General features: G+C 60.7%; 1 protein-coding gene across 2 annotated transcripts; it reads right to left on the reverse strand.

Annotated features, from left to right (window-relative positions):
* Positions 1 to 16,834, reverse strand: PDLIM7 (PDZ and LIM domain 7). Of its 2 annotated transcripts, XM_088173932.1 has the most exons (25): positions 16,760 to 16,834; positions 15,408 to 15,514; positions 11,888 to 12,039; positions 11,545 to 11,575; positions 9,951 to 9,967; positions 9,202 to 9,356; positions 8,848 to 8,884; positions 8,223 to 8,261; positions 7,963 to 8,117; positions 7,576 to 7,612; positions 6,878 to 6,916; positions 6,606 to 6,760; positions 6,212 to 6,247; positions 5,725 to 5,770; positions 5,450 to 5,595; positions 5,068 to 5,104; positions 4,241 to 4,279; positions 3,964 to 4,118; positions 3,583 to 3,619; positions 2,617 to 2,675; positions 2,298 to 2,532; positions 2,040 to 2,220; positions 1,763 to 1,883; positions 1,174 to 1,289; positions 1 to 910 (listed from the first exon to the last, which is right to left on the reverse strand). In XM_088173932.1, the coding sequence occupies exons 2-25, from the start codon at positions 15,510 to 15,512 to the stop codon at positions 824 to 826; spliced, it is 2,217 nt and encodes a 738-aa protein (XP_088030058.1). In that variant the 5' UTR covers positions 15,513 to 15,514; positions 16,760 to 16,834; the 3' UTR covers positions 1 to 823. The 2 variants fall into 2 exon arrangements, with proteins under 2 accessions (XP_088030058.1, XP_088030057.1); XM_088173931.1 differs by lacking the exons at positions 5,725 to 5,770; positions 6,212 to 6,247; positions 8,223 to 8,261; positions 9,951 to 9,967; positions 16,760 to 16,834 and adding an exon at positions 10,682 to 10,854 and having other exon boundaries at positions 5,450 to 5,574; positions 6,722 to 6,760; positions 15,408 to 15,532.
* Positions 16,835 to 16,854: the final 20 nt, after the last annotated feature.

Here is a 16,854-nt window from a genome sequence, read left to right on the forward strand (position 1 = left end):
GCACTTGCAGAGACGTGTTTATTAAAGGCACTAAAAGCACCGTGGCTACATCATTGCAGCCCGACCGGAGGGTGTGGGTTAGGGGGAGGCATCGATGGCCCCGGGATGGCAGTGGCAGAGAGCTCTTTGGTAGGAAGCTGTGCCCAAGCCTTGCAGGAGCAGCTGTCTAGCTGGGCTGGCCATCAGCACACGCTGCCAGCCCACAGCTGGGCCATGCTGGGCTGGGGGTGCTGCCAGCCCCAGGGGAGCAGCAGGGTGGGGGGCATGAGGCACAGGCACGCCTGGAATGCAACTGGGGCAGGAAGCCACCGCAGCAGTTTGACGGGTGGCTGGTGGATTGTCATGGGCCCAGCAGGGGAGCAGGACCAGGTCTCCAGCCCCAAGCACACAGCAGGGAAGGTGGGGGAAGAGTGAGACAGGAGCTGGTCCTCACCCACTCAGGGATGTGTAAGGAGTATCCCTGCCCCAGCACTGAGCTGCCAGGCAGCAAGGGAGCAGCCCGGCTGTGGCAAACCCCCTCCAATTCCAGCCTCAGCATGGTTGTTCTCACCATGCTGCATGGCTCAGGGGCAGGAGATCCATGCAGCATCCCCTTCCCAGGGCTCCTAGGGCCAGCTGAGAAGCATTTAAGAAGCCACCCAGCTATAAGGGGCTCTGCACCCATCACTGTATCTGTCTGGAGTTGAGCCAGGAGCTGCCGGGAAAGAGGCAGGAGCAAGAGAAAGGGCCAAGGGCCCAGCCTGGCTCCCTGGGGCGAGCAGGGCAAGGGGAGAGGAGCATGCAGGGCCAGGGGCATGTGTGGGCACAGCTGAATTCCCACCCTTCACACGTGGGAGAAAGCGTGGCTCTTGCACAGCGGCTTGTCCTTCTTGGAATAGAATGTCTTCCCTTCCAGGTTGGTCTGGCAGATCTGGGGAGGAGAGTGCAGGTGGTCAGGTTGGATCCAGCCTCTGGATCCCCCACAGCCCAGCACCGGTGTCACACTGGGACCACTCCACATGGCCCTAGGGCACTGTCAGGGACCAGAAGGCTCAGAGCAGAGTCCCAAGCCCCTAGAACAGAGGCAAGTGGGAAAAAGCTTGTAGCAGCAGGTCCCCTGTGCTGCTGGTGTACCCCACCCAGAGCAGGACTGTCAGGGCCTGCAACACTTGAGGAGGGAGGAACACTGCTCACCGCACAGACAAAGCAAGTGTCGTGCCAGCTGAACCCCAGCGCCTCCAGGAACCGGTCCCCAGCATCGATCTTGAAGTCACAGCCGCGGCACTTGGTGCCAAACATCTTCTCATAGTCTGACAGGAAAGGCAGAGGCCAGGTCAGCACGTCCATGCACTACAGCTGCACATCCCAGGGGAGCAGGGCTGCAGCTCAGCCACAATCCCACAGAAACAGCCTGGGGACAACTCTGCCAGTCCCCATCCAGGTGAGATAACGCCCTGGACACTTGGGAGAGGTGCAGGGTGGCCCGGCCACCACAGGGCTCCAGGGGGAGGAGGAGAACCTCATCTCCCAGGATGCAGCACTCGCTTTGATGTACATCCTCCCTTATTGCCATGGCAACACAGGAGCATGGCACTACCCTGCAGATAGGGAGAACCAGGATGGAGGGCTCAGGGCTCTGGGACTGGGGTCCCCATGCTCCCCACAGCCCAGGGGGAGCCCCACAGAGCAGGGCAGCTCATGCCCCCAACCCTGTGCACAGCTGCTGAGTCCTAATGGCGCCCCAGGGCCACAGGAGGTGACACATGGGGTCCCTGGGTCCTACCTCTCTCACAGTAGGGCTGTCCCTCCTCCATGTAGAAGGCTCGGTTGCGGATGGGAGTTTTGCAGGCATTGCAGGTGAAGCACTGCACGTGCCAGGTCATCTTCAGTGCGTGCATCACCTCCTGGAGGGGAGCCACTGTCAGCCAGGAACAGGACCACCAAAGGCAGGAAAGGGCAAGGAATCCCCTGAGATGGGACCAATGTGGGAAGGGACAGAGCCAGGCACTCACAGCAGAGGGCAAGGACAGGAGATGGAGGACAGGCTGGGGGACACTCACCCCAGTGATCTTCTTCTTGCACTTGGCGCAGCTGGGTGCGTAGCGCGTGTCGTAGCACTTGGGGCAGAAGATGGAGCCTTTCTCCTCAAAGAAGCCGCCCTCATCCAGCATCTTCCTGCACTGGCAGCAGGTGAACTCCTCGGGGTGGTAATAATGTCCCAGCGCCACGAGGTACCGTCCCCTGTGGCAGGACAGAGCCACGTCAGCCACGCAGGGGCCCAGGACGCTGGCGTGGCAGTGGTGGTGGCCAGGGCTCACCTGATGACCTTGTTGCACTTGTAGCACAGGGGGGTGCGGCCAGGCCCCTCGGGGGCTTGCTGGGCTGCCTGCACGATGGAGCTGCGGTTCTGCATGGGGGTGGGCGTGGCCGGCTGGCTGTGCTTGCTCACCACCGTGCTCGTCTTGTCCGGGGCGTAGCGCTCGGCAAACGAGGGGTCCACAGCCCAGGGTGGGCGGCTGGTGGGGCTGGGGGTGGCACTGGGGGTCCTGGGGGCTGCACACACATACAAGCCTTAAGGATAGTGCTCCTCATCCCTTGGCAGCCCCTCCCCAAAAAGCCCAGAGGTGTTTTGCTCACCCAGTCCTGGCTCAGTCTTCATCGTTGTTCCTGGGGATGGGTCCGGCACGGAGACCTGGCTACAGAACAAGCAGTTCATCCAGCCTGTCCCACTCACCCCCACTGCCCAGGGGGTGCAGGCAGGACTCCCCACCCCAACAAGCAAGAGGGAGCTGGCCAAGCCCCCATGCCCAGCAGTAGCTGGTTTAGTGATGAGGTACTGAGTCAAGGGCCAAGGCGCAGCACCCCCAGGGTCTCTGGTACCCACTGTGGTGGTCTGGGGAAAGGCAGGAGGGAGAGTTCTGGGTTTCTCCAGACTGACCAGGGACCCCAGGGACCACACAGACTTTGGCTGCCTACTAATATGTGATGATAACCCCCAGTCTCATTGGGGTGCAGGGGGACCTGGACATGACCTGATGCAGGGAGCCCCAGGGTCCAGCTCTGCAGCACTGGAACAGGCAGGGCAAGCCAGGGCTAGAGAGACACAGCCCACCGAAAGAGCTGGGACAGGGAAAGAGGGAGAGCCAGTGCCTCTGTGCCTCTCCAAGACAAATTCAAAAAGGAGATGGCAACAAACTCAACTTCCATTTGTGCCAGAGCAAACTAGGCAGAGCTGGTACCCAAGGGCCATAGCACCAGGGCAGGAGGTGTCACAGAGAGGTAAAGGCAGAAAATGGGGTGCTGTCCACCCCTCTGCCTGGCTATACAGAACAAGGAACAACCCTGACAAGGTGGTGACTTCCACAAGCTCAGCTGCCCCACAGCCCCATGTCAATGCCCAGAACCCTGTGCCCAAGGTCCAGATGTTGCCCAAACATCACAACAACCCAGTGAGATTTGCCCAGTGCCATCAGCCACTCCCAACCCAATGTTTCTGGACACCATGGCGCAGCTCAGCATTCCCAGCTGAGGAGCAGCAATGCCCAAGGGGTTCTGCCCAGGACATGCAGCCCCCCAGCTCCTGCAGCCACACACTCCCCTTACCTGGGCTTCCTAACAAACACATCATCATGATCCTCCACTGAGCGCAGCAGGAGAGAAAGGAGGGAACAGTCAGTCCTCACAGACCGAGGCCCAGGCACAAGAAGAGGGGAAAGGGAAAAGAGGAAAACCAACCTCTCCTCCCACCAACCCCTGTCCCAAAACAAAGCCCTGCCCAGCCACAGGGCAGACTAAGATCCCAGACCAGTGTTACCACCACGAGACCACTCATAGCCCCAGGCAGCTCCCACTGACTCATCCACCCCGCAGGAACCACAAAGGGCCAAAATCAACACTCCACTGCTACTCCACACTCTGCTGGACCCTGGACCGGGGAAAGTCCAGCATCCCTAGTCAGTGCCAGGCCCTGTGGGGACTCACTGCTGCTGTCTGTGCCCGTCAGCTGGGCCAGTTTGCGGAAGGTGCGGGACTGGGAGGTCCCAGTGCGGGGCTGCCAGTCCTCAGCGTCCTCTATCAGTCGCAGCTTCCCAGGGTTGCACCCGGGGGTGCTGGGGGGCTCCAGAAGCTGCGGGGGCTGTCTGTGAGTGACAGAGGGCAGGAGCTCAGCCAGCACAAAGCACAGACCCTGCTCTGGAACAGGGAAGTACTCCAAAAGGTGCCCTGGCATATGCCAACACCGCTGCCAGACCCTGGCACTCACCGCTGCTCCACCGTGCCCCAGCTGGACCCATGGGCATCCCTGTGGCATCAGAAAAAATGGTGGCACAGCAGTCAGTGGCTGATCCATGGCTCAGCCCATGCTTCCTGTATGCACCCACTATCTCAGAGATACAAGAACCTCATGGAAATGCTGACAGCATTCACTCCTAACCAGCCTTGCAGCCATTCCATGACCCCACAAGATATCGTGCCCCAGAGACAGTGCCTGCCCTGTGACTCCAAAAATGCCCAGAAAAGTGTTGTGTCACCAGCCACCCCTACACACTGTGTCCAGCACATTGTGCTGCATATTGGCTTCCCCAGCTTGGTGCCAGCAGTGCCCAGTGGGTCTTGCCTGCACACCCATTTGGGGACAAACTGGCCAATGGGTGTCCAGGTAGGAACCTCTCAAGATGAAGGTCAAAGCAGTGGCGGAGCACTGATAGTGCCTATTGTGGGGTGAGCACAGAGTGGGTTCTGCCCTCCACCACCAGCTCAGCCCTGGGAGAGGGCGAGGGCAAAGAGGGACAGAAGAATTCACAACAGGGCCAAGAGTTTGCCCGGAGTCATGAGAAACAGTGCTGCTGAGGGGAAACGAACCAGCAGCACTCACCCAGCTCTGCCACACCAGGCTCACCAAACAATGTGCCCCAGGTGCAGGCACTACCCAGCACCTCCCAACATCCCATAGCTAGGTTTTCCCAGTGCCATCAGTCTCCTACACTCCTTGTATGCCCAAAAGGCTAAGGTGAAGCTCAGCATCCCCAGCTCAGAGCCAGCAGTGCCCAGACACCTGGGACTTGCAGCCTCAGCACATGCTCCCCTTACCTTGGCTTTTTAACAATCTCATCCTCACCATCCTCCACTGAGTGCAGCAGGAGAGAAAGGGGGAGATGGAGTCAGTCTGCAGTGACTGATACTCAGGAAAAGCAGGAAGGGAAAGGAGGAAAACCAACCTCTGCACCCACCATCCCCTTGCCCCATCTCACAGCCCTGCTTGGCCACGGGGCAGAGCGTGGCCCCAGAAGAGCAGCACCATGAGCCACACACAGCCCTGGGCAGCTCCAGCTGTCTCAGCTGCCCTCAAGGGAAGACCTGGGGCCAAAATCCAAACTCCTGATACCACATCACCCCACTGCCTCTCCCAGCTTCTGGTTACCCCAAAACAGTCCCACATCCCCAGCCAGCACCAGACCCTGTGGGAACTCACTGCCATCTGTGCCCGTCAGCTGGGCCAGTTTGCGGAAGGAGCGGGACTGGGAGGTCCCGGTGCGGGGCTGCCAGTCCTCAGCGTCCTCTAACATCCTCAACTTCCCAGGATCACACCCGGGGGTACTGGGGGGCTCCAGAGGCTGCCTGTGAGTGACAGAGGGCAGGAGCTCAGCCAGCACAAAGCATAGACCCTGTCCAACACTGCAGCACAAGGCAGTGCTTCCAAAGGTGACCTGGCACATGGCAACACCTCTGCCAGATCCTGGCACTCACCGCTGCTCCACTGTACCCCAGCTGGACCCATGGGAATCCCTGTGACATTGGTAAAAACAGCAGCACAACAGTCACTCTTTGACCATCCCTGCCATATGCACCCACAGCCCCATGGAGACGACGTAAGCCATGTGGAAATACTGACCAGCAGCCTTGCAGCTGCTCCACAGCAAAGCACCAAGACCAGTTGCTGCCCAGCACCTCCCAACATCTCCAGGAAGGTGTTGTGATTGTCACCAGCCACCCCTACCCAGATGGGTGCTTGGGGCAGGACCCTCCTGAGGTGATGGTCAGAGCAGTGGCTGAGTGCTGGCAGTGCCCATTGTGCAGCTCTGAAAACACCTTAAGTCTGGGAGAGGGGACAGAGAGGGAGGAAAGAAGCCCCAGCAGTGCAAAGAGCACACCCAGAGTGACTGCAAGCAGCGAGGGTGAAGTGCCTGTGGGGGCTGAGCCTGGCATGGGCACCATGTGGCTCCTGCCCCTTACCTGGGCTTTTGAACGGGCTCTTCCTCACCATCATCCACTAAGGACACCAGGAGAGAAAGGGGGAGATAGAGTCAGTCTGTGGCATACTGAGGCCCAGGCAAAGCAGGAAGGAAAGGGAAGGGAAAGGAAGGAAAAATGCTCTCTCCTCCCACTGTTCCCCTGCCTCAACACACAGCCCTGCCCAGCCACAGGGCAGAGCATGGCTCCAGCCCAGCAGCACTACCACAAGCACACAGCCCTGGGCAGCTCCCACTAGTTCAGCTGCCACAAAGGGTCCAAATGAGGTCAAAACCAATGCTCTGCTCTAACAACACGCTCTGGCCTTTATCCAGTTGCCCCAGCAAAGCTGGGCACACCTGGACAGTCAGCCAGAGCCAGGACCCATGGGAACTCACTGCTGTTTGCGCCCACCAGCCGGGCCAGTTTGCGGAAGGAACGGGACTGGGAGGTCCAGGTGTGGGGCTTTGAGTCATCAATGTCCTCTAACATCCGCAGCTTCACAGGGTCACACACAGTGTCACTGGGGGGCTCCAGCAGCTGTGGGGGCTGCCTGTGAGTGACAAAGGGCAGGAGCTCAGCACCAAGAATAGACCCTGCTCTGGAACAGGGAAGCACCCCCAAAGATGCCTGGCACATGCCAATACCTCTTCCAGACCCTGGAACTCACCGATGTTGCCCCGTGCCCCAGTTGGACCCACGGGCATCCCTGCGGTATCAGAAAGAATGGTTGGCACAGCAGTTAGTGTTTGACCAGCCCATCCCTCCCCATACACATCCACAGCCCCAGAGATACACGAGCTGTGTGGAAATGCTGACAGCATTCACTCCTGATCAGCCTTGCAGCCATTCCATGGCCCCACATGATACTGTGCCCCAGGTTTGTTCTCGTTCCCTACCCTGCAACTCCCAACACTCCCAGCAAGGTGCTGTCAGTGCCACCAGCCACCCCTGCCCACTCTGTCCAGCACATTGTGCTGCATTTTGGCCGAGTTTGCTGCCAGCAGTGCCAAGAGGGTCCTGCCTGCACACCCAGCATGAGGACACCTCATCTGGGGACAGCGTGCCTGGCTGGTGGGTGTCTGGGCAGGACCCTTCTGAGGTGAAGGTCAGAGCAGCAGCTGAGCACTGGCAGTGCCTGTTGTGGGGTGAGCACAGGGCAGAGCCTGTGGCTCTGCCAACAGCTTGGCTCTAGGAAGAAGGAAAGGACAGGACAGAGGGTGGACAATAAGGAGAGGAGAGAAAAAACAGCAACAGGGCAAAGAGTTTCCCCTGAGTGACTGCAAGCAGTGAGAGAGAACAAGCCTTGTGGGCTGAGCCTAGGGCTTCTGTGGCTCCTGCTGCTGCCCTGGCACATGCTCCCCTTACCTTGGCTTTTTAACAATCTCATCCTCACCATCCTCCACTGAGTGCAGCAGGAGAGAAAGGGGGAGATGGAGTCAGTCTGCAGCAACTAAGATCCAGGAAAAGCAGGAAGGGAAAGGAGGAAAACCAACCTCTCCACCCACCATTCCCTTGCCCCATCTCACAGCTCTGGCCAGCCACAGGGCAGAGCACAACCCCAGACCAGTGGCACCACCATGAGCCCATGCACAGCCCTGGGCAGATCTTGCTGGCTCAGCTGCCCTCAGGGATTTACTTGGGGCCAAAACCCAAACTCCTGGGTATTACATCACCTCACTGCCTCTCCCAGCTTCTGGTTACCCCAAAACAGTCCCACATCCCCAGCCAGCACCAGACCCTGTGGGAACTCACTGCCATCTGTGCCCGTCAGCTGGGCCAGTTTGCGAAAGGAGCGGGACTGGGAGGTCCCGGTGCGGGGCTGCCAGTCCTCAGCGTCCTCTAACATCCTCAACTTCCCAGGATCACACCCGGGGGTACTGGGGGGCTCCAGAGGCTGTGGGGGCTGCCTGTGAGTGACAGAGGGCAGGAGCTTCAGCCAGCACCAAACACAGATCTTGCTTCAGCACAGGGCACTGCTGCCAAAGGTGCCCTCACCAGAGCCTGGCACTCACCACTGTTCCACTGTGCCCCAGCTGGACCCATGGGCATCCCTGTGATATTGGAAAGAACGGTAGCACAACACTCAGTGTTTGATCACGGCACAGCCCATCCCTCATAAAGGCACTCCAGAACTAAGAGAAGGCAGAGACACTCACCCAGCTCTGCCCTGCCATCCTACAGCCTCACACGAGGCTCATGGGACATTGTCCAGTTGCTGCCTAGCACCTCCCAATACCCCCAGCAAGGTGTAGTCAGTGCACCAGTCTTCTCCACATTCCTTTTCCTCAAGAAGCAATGGCAGAGCTTGGCCTCCCCAGCTTGGTGCCAGCAGTGCCCAGCAGGTCCTACCAGCACAGGACATCTTGTCTGGCCAGTGGGTGTCCTGGCAGGACCCTCCCGAGGTGATGGCCAGAGCAGTGGCTGAGCTCTGGCAGTGCTCACTGTAGGGTGAGTGCAGAGTAAGCTCTGCAGCTCCACCAACAGCTCGACTCTTGGAGAGGGAGAGAAAAAACAGCAAGAAAGCAAAGAGCTTCCCCTGAGTGACTGCAAGCAGTAAGAGAGAACCAGGTGTGTGGGCTGAGCCTGGGGTGGGCACCTTGTGGCTCCTGCTGCTGCTCCAGCACACGCTCCCCTTACCTGGACTTTTTAACAAGTTCATCCTCACCATCCTCCACTGAGCACATCAGGAGAGAAAGGGGGAGATGGAGTCAGTCTGTGGCAACTGAGGCCCAGAGACAGCAGAAAGGGAAAAGGACCTCTCCTCCCACTGCCCACCTGTCCCAACACACAGCCCTGCCTGGCCACGGGGCAGAGCACGGCCCCAGCCCAGGAGCACCACCACGAGCCCACACAGCCCAGGCAGCTTAGCCTGCTTTAACTGCCCCACAGGGCCAAAATCAACATTCCACAAGGCACCAAAGCCTTCATCCAGCCCCAGTTTCTCCAGCAAAGCTGGGCAGTCAGCCAGTGCCAGGCCCCATGGGAACTCACTGCTGTCTGTGCCCACCAGCCGGGACAGTTTGCGGAAAGAACGGGACTGGGAGGTCCAGCTGTGGGGCTTTGAGTCGTCAATGTCCTCTAACATCCTCAGCTTCACAGGGTCACACACAGGGGTGCTGGGGGACTCCAGCAGCTGTGGGGGCTGCCTGTGAGTGACAGAGTCATCTGTCAAATCTGACAGATCTCCTGGTGCTGTCCCCCACCTTCACCAGCACAGAATCACAGCACACCAGTATCAGAGATGCCACATCTTGTCTTACTCCCCATTCCCCAACTCCTCCCTCACAAAGGCTGGGCCCGTGAAGGACTTACTCTGGAATGACCACCACCATTCCTGGTAATTTGAAACTGGCCCCAAGGGCCAGAAAGAGAAAGGACAGAGCAAGAATAAGCCAAGGTCAAAAAACACCATCAGGGGAAGCTGCACCACAGCCGTCTATGGCAGTGTCACCTGGCCCTGGGCACTGTGCCCAGCATAGCCCATCAGCCCTTGCCCAGCCACATTTTGGGGAACAGGGAATCGATCACACACAGGGACACTCCAGGGCCCCAGCAGCTGGCAGAGACAGGAAGCTGTCCCCTCTACACTGAGGATAGCTTGGTGCCAGGAGTGACCCACCCACATGGGCAGAGCAGCGCCTGCTGTCCATCCCCAGCCTGGCCCTGCCCCGGAGGACAGGGCACTGTCAGGGAAAAGGCATGCAGGGAGAATAGAGAGAGCAGGTAAAAGGCTTACTGACTTGTCAAGGCTCAGCACCTGTAGGGAGAGGGAAAGAGAAAGGGAGGAGAGAAAGAAAGAAAAAGGAAGGTGAAATTAGATCTGCAGCACCCAAGAAGTTTCCAGAGCTCACCTATGGCCTGCATTAGTCCCCCTATCCCTGAGTCTCACATCCAGCTCGCCCAGGGCTGAGAGCACACTGGGACACAGGGGCAGATGCCTGCAGACCAGACGGTGCTCCCTCAGTCCCCAGAACAGGCCTGGATGCCCAGGGCAGTCAATGCCACATCCCACCCCGTTGCCCAGTTCCTGGGCCCTATGGCAGCTCTGGCAGGAGGAGCAGGGACCAGCAGCTGCTGGACATAGGCAGGAGAGCCGGGGGAGAATGGTGTGGCAGGGTTGGAGGCCATCACTCTGCCCAGCCCCTTCCTGCAGCCAGGGGAACAGCAGGACTTCCCCAGGCAGGCACCAGCCAGAGGTCACAGCCAGCCAGTGTCCTGCTACAGCCACCGTGTCAAGCCTGGCAGGAGTCCCCCACAGGCTAACACATCCTTGAGCAAGGAACCGGCATGAGCGTGGCCGTGTGTCCCTGTGTGCGACACTTCTGTTGTGCCACCTCAGCACCAACCACTGGTTACTCCGGCACGGGCGCTGTCACCCGCTCCCACCCAGGGTGCCTGGCATGCAAGGCGCAGCAGGGCCGGGCAGCAGGCTCCCCCCGATCCTCAGGGAGCAGGATGGACAGCAACATACCCGTTGTGCTGGGGGGTGCAGGCGGGCGCCAGGGGCGCGTACGTCACGGGTTTCGTCACCAGCCCGGGCCGTGGGTTCGGAGGTGAGCCGGCCCCGAAGGGCCGAGCTGTTTTGTTGAGGGCGGTGCTGGGAGCGAAGTTATATTTCAGGGGTTCAGAGCAGGGGAGTGAGTCCTGAGCGAGACAAAACACACAGACACGGGCTCACACGTCAAGCAGCATGCAAGGAGCAGCCCTGGGCCAGGCAGCGCAGCAGGCAGCCAGGTAGGAAAGCCGGACAGCACGTGCACCTTGGAGACCAGGTTCTGCCAGGCTGGCACTCACTCCACTGGGCACCTGGCCCAGCAAAGCAGGTCACAAACCGAGCCTGAGGGTCCTCTGAAGATTAGTAGGTGCCCCAGACACTCGCTGCTACGCGTGGCAGGGCGGTGCATGCACACACGCCGACTGCAACTGTCCCATGGCACAAAGCTGAACACATGCAGGTGGCTTCTGCCCAGGAGCCACCAGTCACCAGCCCCAGCCCTACCTCCCTGTGCCAGGGCACTCCCCAGAACTAGCAAACATGGTGCTGCACCTGCCCAGCCTCCTCCCCTGTGCTGGCCCCTCTGCATCCCTGCCCACACCCAGCACCAGTAGGGGCACAATCTGGGACCAGGCACCTACTGTGCAGATCCCACTCCCTCTGATCCTCCACGGTGCCAAAGGTCAGAGCTGCTCCTCCAGCTGGGTTTTCTAGACCTCCAAACACACCCTAGCTCCCTAAAAGCCCCAGGAGCAAAGGCCAATTGTTTGACTACACTGAGTTTCTATTCCCCTGAGATGAGGCTGAACTGTCACTGCAGCACCAGGAGCAACACGTACCTTCTGTGGCTTCCCCAGCTGGTTCTGGGCTCTGCAAGAGAGGAGACAGATGGGCAGGTACTGGAGTTGGCCCAGACACCACCAGCATGTTGGTACCCCAGAGATGCAGCACCCAACTGAGGGGAAGCATGGCCAGCTGGCACTGCCCTGTGGCTTGCAGTCAGGTTAAGCCTTATCCAGGCAAGCAAGCAGTGCCCTTGGACACAGCCATGGACTTCCAGGCTCTAAGTAAGGAGCAGTGATACTGGGATATGGTGATGCCAGGAGGTGGCACTGGGGAGAGGGCCCTGATTACACTCCAGTCATACCAGAACCCCATGTTTGAGGGACCCACAATTCCTACCTGCTCAAGGTGAGGCAGAGCCTGTCCCCGCAGGCACGGATCCTGTTCTGGGCCTCGATGTGTGTCATGGCACTGGTGCTCTCCCCGTCGATGTACAGCACCCAGTCACCCACTCCCACGCCAGCCTGGGCCGCCTTCCCACCCAGAGTCAGCTGCAGGACAGACAGGATTAGGGAGAGCCAGAACAGTCAAGCAGTGACGTGGGAGCAGAGGGATATATCCTCGCGAGGGCAGGGGCCTGCCAAGGCCCATAATCCCCAGTCCAGCACAGGACACCACACAGATCTGACCCAGGGGAAAGTGGGGACTCCCACATTACTCCCCATTTCCCTCTGCATGAGCCCAGAGCAGCCTCTTCCCCTTGGCAGCAGCAGAAGGCAAAGCACTTCTCCAGAGCACTGCCCAGCCCCTGCCCTCTGGCATGGCTGGGGACCCCGCCAGCATCCCAGGGCCTCATCACCGTGACACCAAACATAGAGGCAGTGCTGCCTCAGCCTCGACAAGAAGCCCAGCCACCCCTTGGAGTCATCCCTGTGGTCCCGGGGCAGGAAGGGAGCACAGTGAGTCAGGGCCCGTTGGGCAGCCCACATCTCACTGCAAACCACAGGCATGTCCAGCCCCTCGCCTGGGGCGGGGGAAGGACAGGGGAGGCACCCCTTGGGCACTCCCCCCAGCCGCCTGTGCTCCCGTCCCGTTCCCACCAGGCGCAGACATTACCTCATTCCCACAAAGGAGCAGGAGCCCTCCTGGGGCAGGGAAACACCCGCCCCCACCCACGTCGCCCCGCTGGGACAGCCGGGAGCACAGCCACAAGCTCCCCTTCCCGGCCACAGTGCCAGGGATGCGCCTGGTCCCCGCTAAGGCTCCGTGGCACGGCTGTGCATCAAACCAACGCTGGGAAGTGGAGGCTGCCCTCCTCTCCCACCAGGGATGCACAGCCAGAGGCGAGCAGGGCCCGGAGCACCGCACACAGCTCCCAGGCACTGACAGACAGACAGACAGACAGACAGACGTGGGCAGGCTGCAGCCATTCCTGCTCCTCCAGCATGGAAGAACTTGAGGCGCTTGGACTCAGACCAAGTATTTCCTCAAGTCCTGTTCGACATGAACATAAAAGGAGCGAGCCAGATTCCCAGCACTGTCAGAGGGCTGAAAAATCCTTGCCACAGAGTTCTGGCCCCTCCTTGCAGAACCCAGCTCACCCCAGAGCCATACATCCCTTCTCTAGGCCAGCACCAGCCCTCCATGCAAGGCCAAACACCACATAAGGGCTGGATGCGGCACAGTTCCACCTGCATACCATTGCTATTCCCAGCAGGACGTGGATACCCCGACTACCCCCACCCCGTATCTCCACACTGCCCTCCTATTCCTCCTGGCACAGGAGGGTGCCCTCAGCAGCAGCGATGCCCCCAGCTCCTGGCCATGCTGCTGCAAGCCCCAGCTGGCTGCCCCGGAGGGCTGGGGAAGGCATGGGGCGGCTGCGTGGGTTTGAAGGCAGGAGCAGGAGCTGGGAGAGGTTTTCACACGACTGCCCAGGAAAGGGAGAGCACGTCAGGCTGCGTCATGAAGCCTCACCCAGCCTGGTCAGCACTTCCCGTTCCCCTCCATGCCAACGTGCAGGAAACCCCTTTGACAGGTGCCAGCTCAGCGAGGAGCCATGGCAGTGCCAGCCCTCCTACTTCCCACCCCGACCCGCTAACCAGGGCTTCCTTCCTCCCCTCTCCACCCAGCCTTTTGTTCCCTGCACCTCCATCACCACACCAGAGAGGTGCACACCTACAGCCCTGTCCAGGGGCCTCCAGGACAGAGCCTCCCTCAGCACATCCCTCAGTACCTTCTCACCACTACCATCAGTGTCTCTCCTCTTCCCCAGCTGGCAGATGTCAGGATGTGCCACATAGCATCCAGCTATTCAGACTGCATTCCTTATCCTGGCTCCAGCACAGGGACCATGGTTTACAGCCTGCTAAGCGAGGGTGCCAGCACCCTAGCAGAGCCCCGTGCTGCAGGAAGAGCATGTCAGAGGGCCACGGTGGCACCTCTTTTGTGTGATCAGTGAGCTGAAACAGCCTCACTGCTCACCCAGGAGTACCACAGCAATGGACACAGCTAAAAGTTAAGCCAGTGGACACACCAGCATTGCCCTGTGCTGCCCACCCCTGCAGACCTGCAAAGCAGGGCCCCACTGCAGCCCACAGTGCCGGGGCAGGATGCTTCCTTCCTGCCCACTGCAGCAGGGCCAGCTCATGGGAAGCAGGGGCCAAGGACAGCAGCATGCTCTGGGCAGGAGCTCGGGGCCTGGGAATGCCTCTGGAGTGCAGAACAGCACAGGCTCACACCTTCCCATCAGAGTACACCACCCTGCTGTGCAGTCCAGCCTCACAGAGAGCCCCCAAAGCTGCCTGCATTCCCTAGGAATGTCCTCACTGCTTCTGCCCTGCCTAGGACGACAGCACTGCCCAAGCCTCACCAAGCACTGCTTCACGAGGCCCCTGCCCCAGGCTCTGGGAGGCTCCTCCATCCGACCAGACCCTTTGTTAAGAACTGGCTCGCAGCCAAGAGAAACATTTTTTAGAGAATAAACTCGCTGAAGCCGTCTCTGCGTGCTCAGCAGAGATCAGAAAGCCCCAGGGCAGCAGCACTGGCGACTCCAGCCTCGCACAGTGCCCTCAGGGCCCGTGCTCCATGCTGGGTTGCTGTGGAGATCTGTGCCCTCTGGGACAGGTGTGCAGCGCCCGGCTCGTGCCAGGGGCAGGTCCCCACGCAGCACTCGATGCCACGAGCAAAGCTGTCCTTTGAGAAGCAGCCTCCGTGCCAGTTGCCCTAGCGCCAGCGGCACAGGCGATGCAGTCACATTCCAAGGCTTATAAGGCAATTGCGTGGCCAAAGCTGTGGCCAGCACCCGCCCAGGGACGGGGACCTGCACACACCCAGGGTCAGACCTGGGAACATCACGGAGAGGCTCAAACCAGCGGCCTCAGGGCACAACCAGCTGTGGCACAATGGCTCTCACTGGAGAAACGGGAGAGTTTTATGGACATGTCCCTGTGCAGGCAGCAGTGCAGCTTCCTCCTCTCCATGCCCATTTCAGGAGTGACCTCAGGCACAGAGTTGGGAGCTGTGCTGTGGAAAGGAGGGCAGAAGAGCACTGGCCAGGTTCTGGGATGCCAAGCCCAGGGCTGGGGTGCAGACCGGGAAGCCAGTCCCACATCTCAGAGAGTAGATCCCCTCCCGCTGTGGTGGGCACACTCCGGAAGGGGCCTCCACTGCCCCCCTCTGCAGAGGCTGTGCAGAATTTCACGTTTCAGCTTGCAGCTCTCTACCCGGAACACCCCCGTGCTGGGCTGCAGCTGATAAGGGACCAAGGAGGCTACATGGAGCCAGGCAGGGCAGGATGCAGCATTCCCAGAGCCCCAGCTCATCTACATCCCCCGTAAGGCTCTGCCTCAGCCACTGCGGCCTCCCTCCCACAGAATCAGGAGGAAGGATGAGTGTCACCAGCCTTGGTTTCTCTTACCCTGGAGATGGAGAGCGGCATGCTGAAATCCTTCCCTCCCTGCAGCCTGAAGCCCCAGGGTGCCGGCCCATTCAGCATCACCTTGTAGGACTCCATGTCACCCATCTCTGCAAGGGAAGAGGGTGTGATTCTGTTGTTAGGGTACGTGGAAACAATGCAGGGAGATCAGGCGAGGAGAGGGCTAGGTGCCTGGCAGGGTAGGACAGGAGGCAGGTCACGTTTCCAGATGTAACTCCACCCTGACCATCCTACATTGTGGTTAGAGACGCACCCCAAATCCATCAGCATCTTCTCCAGTAACGTCAGAGCTGAGGGGCCCAGGCTAACATTGACTAGTGCCAGGGAGCCAGGCACAGCCCTGCTGCCACCCACAGCGGAGTGTCTGTGGGCTCTGCTCTCCTCCCAAACCTGGGATGTGCTCTCCCTTGCAGCACCCCAGGAACTCCTGCTGCTGAGAGCCAAGGCTGTTCAGACCGCAGAGAAGCAACAGCAGGTACAGAACGACAGGAACCAGAAGCATTTCTGCCGGATGAATTAGCAGCAGCAGCAGCACAGGAGCTGCGTGATGCCACCCGAGGCGCCTGGCAGAGCAGCCAGGCTGGCGCTCCGGCAGCCGGCCGAACAGATGCTCCCTGGGAGCGAGCCCATCTCCGGGGCTTCGGCAGGAGGGAATCCCGCCGCTCCCCTGCCTGACAGCTGTCAGCCGGCCAAGGCTCCGGACAGATGGGCCAGCACCAGCCTCTTGTCACCTTTTACCTGGAAGAAGCCGCCAGACCCCCTCGAACGGCCCCAGGACCTTCCTACTGAGGGCGGACAGGGCCGGCTGCGGAGCTCCCCACGCTTCGCACGGCCGGCTGCAGGGCCGGGGGCCAGCGTGCCCCCGCTCTCCCCGGGCCGGTGCGGGCTATATAAGGCGTGTAAGATGACACCAGCCCGCTCCCCGCTCGGGAGGGCCGGGGGAAGAGCTGCGTGTCAGGCATTCCCGGCGCCCGGGAGCCGCGCAAGCTCCAGCGAGGCGCCGGGACGGGGCGGCCCGGAGCGGGCGGATACCCCCAACCCCTCCCCGGCGGGACGGGGCCCGACTGCACCGGGGGTCTCCAGCGTGCACAGGCTGGGCAACCTTTCTCATTGCTGGGAAGCCCCATCCTGACCCGCGGGGGGCCTCGGGACCTCTTCCCATCCCACACCACCGTCCCAGCCGGGGTGGAGGACGTCGGCTCTGCCCCACATGGGCCCGAACCTGATCGCCCGCCTTTCCCTTAAGCCAGGCCTCAGCCCTCCACCCCCCACGCCCCAATCCCCCCCGGCAGAGGACGGAGCCCCCCCGCCATGGCCCCGCTCCCCAGACTCACCCGCGGCCAGCGGGGCCCGGCGAAGCGGGCGGGAGCGGAGCGGTGCGGGCCGATGCAGGACTCGAACCCGGGCACCGCCCCCGCCCGGCCCGGCC

This window comes from Sturnus vulgaris, chromosome 15 (genome assembly GCF_052056855.1).
Source record: "Sturnus vulgaris isolate bStuVul1 chromosome 15, bStuVul1.hap1, whole genome shotgun sequence".
In the NCBI taxonomy this organism is placed as follows: Eukaryota; Metazoa; Chordata; class Aves; order Passeriformes; family Sturnidae; genus Sturnus; species Sturnus vulgaris.

Excerpts from the sequence above, each read along its gene's own strand:
- PDLIM7 (XM_088173932.1), bottom strand. The coding sequence starts at position 15,512 with ATGGGTGACATGGAGTCCTACAAGGTGATGCTGAATGGGCCGGCACCC. Across the intron at positions 7,613-7,962 it reads GCTGACGGGCACAGATGGCA|TGGAGGATGGTGAGGATGAG; the intron begins GTGAGTTCCCAC and ends TGCTGCACTCAG. Across the intron at positions 2,533-2,616 it reads GAAGACTGAGCCAGGACTGG|CCCCCAGGACCCCCAGTGCC; the intron begins GTGAGCAAAACA and ends ATGTGTGTGCAG.